The following is a 4400-nucleotide window of genomic DNA, read 5'->3' as shown; positions in this document are numbered from 1 at the left end:
GGGCGTCTACCCTCGTTGAGGGTCAACCCAGAGTCTCGATTATGATCTGTTTTCACTTAGTGATTTACACAACTACCAAGAAGTTCCAAAACTCACAGGCCTGAAATGTCTAGAGGAGACCATTACTGTCACCAGGCAGAGATTTTCTTCCACTACGTGAGCTGATGAGATTTCTCTCTCTCAACACCCCACGTTGACTCACATCTCTCCCTCTGTTTTTTCAGAATGACATTTTCCTCAGACACTATGACAAAGGGCCCTGCAGGAATAAACTCGGCCACTCAAGAGCATCCGTGATGTGGAACCGAACACAGGTACCCCGACCTTAGTGGGGGCGTAAGAGATGCCTAATGGTGGCACGGTGGGAACATGCAATGCTGCAAGACAGTTTCACATGGGAAGGTTACTGGTTCAAGTCTGGAAACCTCCCTGTACAAATGTGCCCATGATCTGGGGCTGGCTCAAGGCTAGGGGTGGACAGTGGCATCAGGGCCCTGCTGGGAGTAACTTTCTCTCTCTTCCTCTCTAACTCTTGGGAGAAATGGATGAGTCCACTTTAAAAAGGAGCTAGCAGGGTCAGTCAGTGGCGTGATAGTTAAGGTGGCCGGATCCCACATGACTGGCTGCGCAATTTGAGTCCCAGGCCAGGTGGGGTATATGTATGTGCCCAAAGTCTCAACAGGAGAATGGCAGAGAAGGGACTGTGGCATGGCCATACCCCTGGGAGGTACCGCCTCCCTTTCATTCTCTCTCACTCACCAGGGGAATTACAAAAAAAGAGAGGGAGAGCATGAAGCCAGACTTGTGAGGGCCTAGAGAGCCCCGCTTCGTCCTCCCACCCTGCTCTCTGCTGGCCTCTCCTAGCCTGGAAGTTTCCAGGGAGTCCTGGAGCAGGGCTAGGGGAATGTAACGGGCAGCTGTGCCCAGTTAGTCCACGAGCCGTCTCCTGGAGGAGGTGGAGGGCCGTGGCACGGTGACCTGCACAGTGGAGGCAAAGTGCTTTGCTCTCGGGCATCGGTGGACTGCCTCTCCTGGAAGGACTGTCCTGATGACGGAAGGAACTAGCTGTCAGAGGCAGCTAAGACCCTGTAGCTGCTGCTGGCGCTTAGATCCCCGTTCATGCCTTCGTGTGTATGCTTGGCAGGTTCAGAGGGAGTTGTGGTTTATTTGTCATAGTGTTTGATGTTCGTTTTGAGGGAGTCACTGCGGCTCTCCTAGTAATCTTTATTAGCATCCCTGTGGGACTATTGAGGAAACCAACATGGAGAGAGCCAACGTGAGCAATCCACGGTTATGCAGAGCTTCCAGCGGAGCTGAGCTGCATTCAGCTTGTTCTCACCCCTCAGGTAGTCCTTCCCACCTCCCTGGCCTGTACCCAGCTAGGAGCATTGCCGAGTACTGGCAGAGGTCCCATCAGCATGTCACAGATGGTGCCTGAGTCATTCAGGCTGCTGGGAAACGTGGTCGTAGACCAGGCGACCGAACAGTAGAGAGGCACTCGCAGGTCTGGAGGCCGCAAGTCTGAGGTCCGGGGACAAGCCTGGTAGGCTTCTGGTCGGGGCTTTTTTCCGGGTTTGCAGACGGCCCTTTAGTTTTTACTGTGTCCTCACACAGCAGAGAGCTGAGATAGACGGGCCAAGTTCTCCTCGTTTCTTCTTGAACGGGCCCTGCTCCCATTGTGAGGACCACGCCCTCATAACCTAGCCCCTCCCAAGGCCCCGTCTCCAGACACGGTCACGGCAGGGACGCGGGCGTCACTGTGGATGTTGGGGTGACAGGAGCCTTTAGTACCCAGCAGGTCGGCCCGGCCTGGAGAGCGTTGCCTCTGAAGTCTGCTTTCCCCCTCCGTCTCCAGGTGGTGGGCATCCTCGTTGGACTGGGCATCATCGCCTTGGTGACATCGCCCCTGCTGCTCCTGGCCTCCCCGTGTATAATCTGCTGCGTGTGCAAGTCCTGTAGGGGCAAGAAGAAAAAGCACGAGCCGTCCACAACCTAGAGACCTGTGTTTGTGTGCCCGCCCACGGCGGCCAGCCCCTGAGTGACCTTGCTTCCTCCTCCTTGCCAAATTTTGGAAGTGCCTCTGTGTGCAGACTGTGACCTTGCCTGCCAGCCTTCTGCATCAGGGAAGGCCAAGTGTTCCCGTGTGACAGAACTGGGCTCCGCAGGTCACGCCTCGTCCAGCACCTCAGGAGCCCTGGGGTTGCTTGGGAGGAACTAACACATCGCCATCTTATCATCCAGAGGGATCCCACTGGTCCGTCCCACTGTCAGCCTAATTCAAGGAGCCCTGGTGAACGTTCGAGATAATAAATGTGTTGTCATGGCTGCCTGCACGGTAACTGAGAGGTAGCGTCTACTCTGCATCGATGTGACCACGAGACACGCAGTGGGGAACCCGTGTGCGGAGAAGGATCAGACCGCATAAAGAGAAGTTCTCGGAAGCGCTGTGAAGTTGGCTGCTCATCTTGGGAGTCGATATGGTGATTCCTCCTCTGCCAGTTCCTGGGTGTGCTGTTCCCGAAGTTCCCACAGTGACATGGCACAAACCATAGGTTTCTCCTCGTGTGATTTCAGCTTCAAGCAGGAGAAACAGCTGTGCAGAGGGAGTTGTTTCTTGCCGGTAAAAGGGTTGCAGCAGGAGGAACAACGTGGTCTCATTTAGTTTCTCTTCCCTGGCACATGTAGCTTTTCTAAGGTGACCGACTCATCTCTGACAGCCATAGCTATGGTCTATAGACTCGTTTGATATGAAATATGGCTAGATGGATCAAGGTTCAGAACTTCATCACAGATAACGTGGGCCTTTCGCGGGCACTGTTACAGAAATCTGACAGATTTGGAGGTGAACCTGCAAGCACACAGCAAGAATAAATACTCACATCCATATGCACCTCTCGAATCCATCTGACTTTCCGCCGACCTACAGTTTCTGTCCCCTGGTTATGCATGGGTCCTCACCAAATAAATATTTACCTTGGAGCCATTTTGCCCTTCTGTGGCTAAAATGGTTCATTACAAATCAGCCTAAAGGTTTTTTTGCGTATTATATATGTGAGTTCTGATTGCAAGTTCAGGAATATAGATCCATAAACATAACACTTTTCAAATAATACGATACACCATCTCTGTTTGAAAAGATACTAATCGATAATCGAATTCTTTACATATTTTCAAACAATTCAGAGTAGTTCTCTCAGTGTAATTTGGTATTACTCTTTCAAAAGGGATCTGGTAAGGCAACCTGAATTTTTTGCGTGTACCCAGCACTGAAATGAGCTAGAAATCCTTTACATGTGTTAGGTAGTTTGGGTTCGCAACACCTCATTGCTACGTATTTTTCCCCATACCATTAGTCCGATGTGAGTAAACCGATTTTGAAAAGATGACATTTTTTCCCCAATGGCGAGATTGTACAATTGCCATTCACAGTGTAGCCTAGCGCTTCATGAGAATTCTATTAAATGCTAAGGGAACACTCTCCCCAAAGTCAGGAATACCAGTTCAGGAACTATTTGGACCTGTATTTTTATGGTAACCGAGTGAATGCATTATTAAATTGCTGCTATCCCGAATCTATTATAAAAGGATAACGTTTTGCCTCTGTAATAGATTTATGCCCTAAGCGGGGATGTGACTATTTAAGGAACTTTAGTTCACACGTCTGTTTTGGTGTCTCATGTATGTGAGTACATCTACAGTCATGTACATTTTTATTTACAGTTTATAGAGAAAACAGATAAGAACTCTGGGAAAAGTCTTGAACGGTAACCAACCCAAATCATTTTTAGTCACTTGTTAGAAATTTCTCAGTTTTACATGTCTTTGTTTTCCTTTGAAACTCTAAACATTTCGGGGAAGAAAATACTCTCTTCTCTCAGTGTGTTTGTATTAGAATAACTATAAATGTGCGTGTGTTTGAATAATTCTTTTGCTTTGTCTTACACATAGACTACTGCCTTGTTCTAAGTAAAGGGCATTTGTAACTGCTCAGGGGATCACAGGAACTCACCTGAAACAATTTTTGTAAACAGACTGTCAGGAATAGCAATGATTTCTTCCTTCGTAAACTCTCTGGATTTGGTTCCACAAAGCATCTTCCAATGTGCTGATTTCAAGCAACCTAAAATGCTGTTATCACAGAAAAGCTCCTGATTTTGAAGTAAAGGCAGAAAAAAAAAATCCATTATCTCCTTGGCAAGACCAAAAGAATCTATCTTCTCCCAGAGATGTTGCTAGAGGCTGAGCATCCCTAATCCAAAAATCTGCTGTCTGAAATGCTCCATAATCCAAAACTTTGTGAGTGCTAATGGTATGCCCTAAGTGGAAAATTCCACACCCGAGCTTACGAGACAGGTTGCAGTCAGAACGCTGCAGGCCCAGCTGTGGTACGTGGGTGTTAG

General features: G+C 48.8%; 1 protein-coding gene across 1 annotated transcript in view; it reads left to right on the top strand.

Annotated features, from left to right (window-relative positions):
* Positions 1 to 3022, top strand: part of RNF144B (ring finger protein 144B) — a gene marked incomplete in the record, with an annotated part of 89333 nt that extends 86311 nt beyond the window's left edge. Inside the window, 2 exon segments of the mRNA XM_027767132.1 lie at positions 225 to 314; positions 1856 to 3022. Coding sequence (XP_027622933.1) covers positions 225 to 314; positions 1856 to 1996 — 231 coding nt within the window.
* Between the last annotated feature and the right edge of the window lie 1378 nt (positions 3023 to 4400).

Source organism: Tupaia chinensis, unplaced genomic scaffold, assembly GCF_000334495.1.
Source record: "Tupaia chinensis unplaced genomic scaffold, TupChi_1.0 Scaffold143936_1, whole genome shotgun sequence".
Classification (NCBI taxonomy): Eukaryota; Metazoa; Chordata; class Mammalia; order Scandentia; family Tupaiidae; genus Tupaia; species Tupaia belangeri.
The sequence above is the reverse complement of the archived record's forward strand: the minus strand, read 5'-3'. Positions and strand labels throughout refer to the sequence as shown.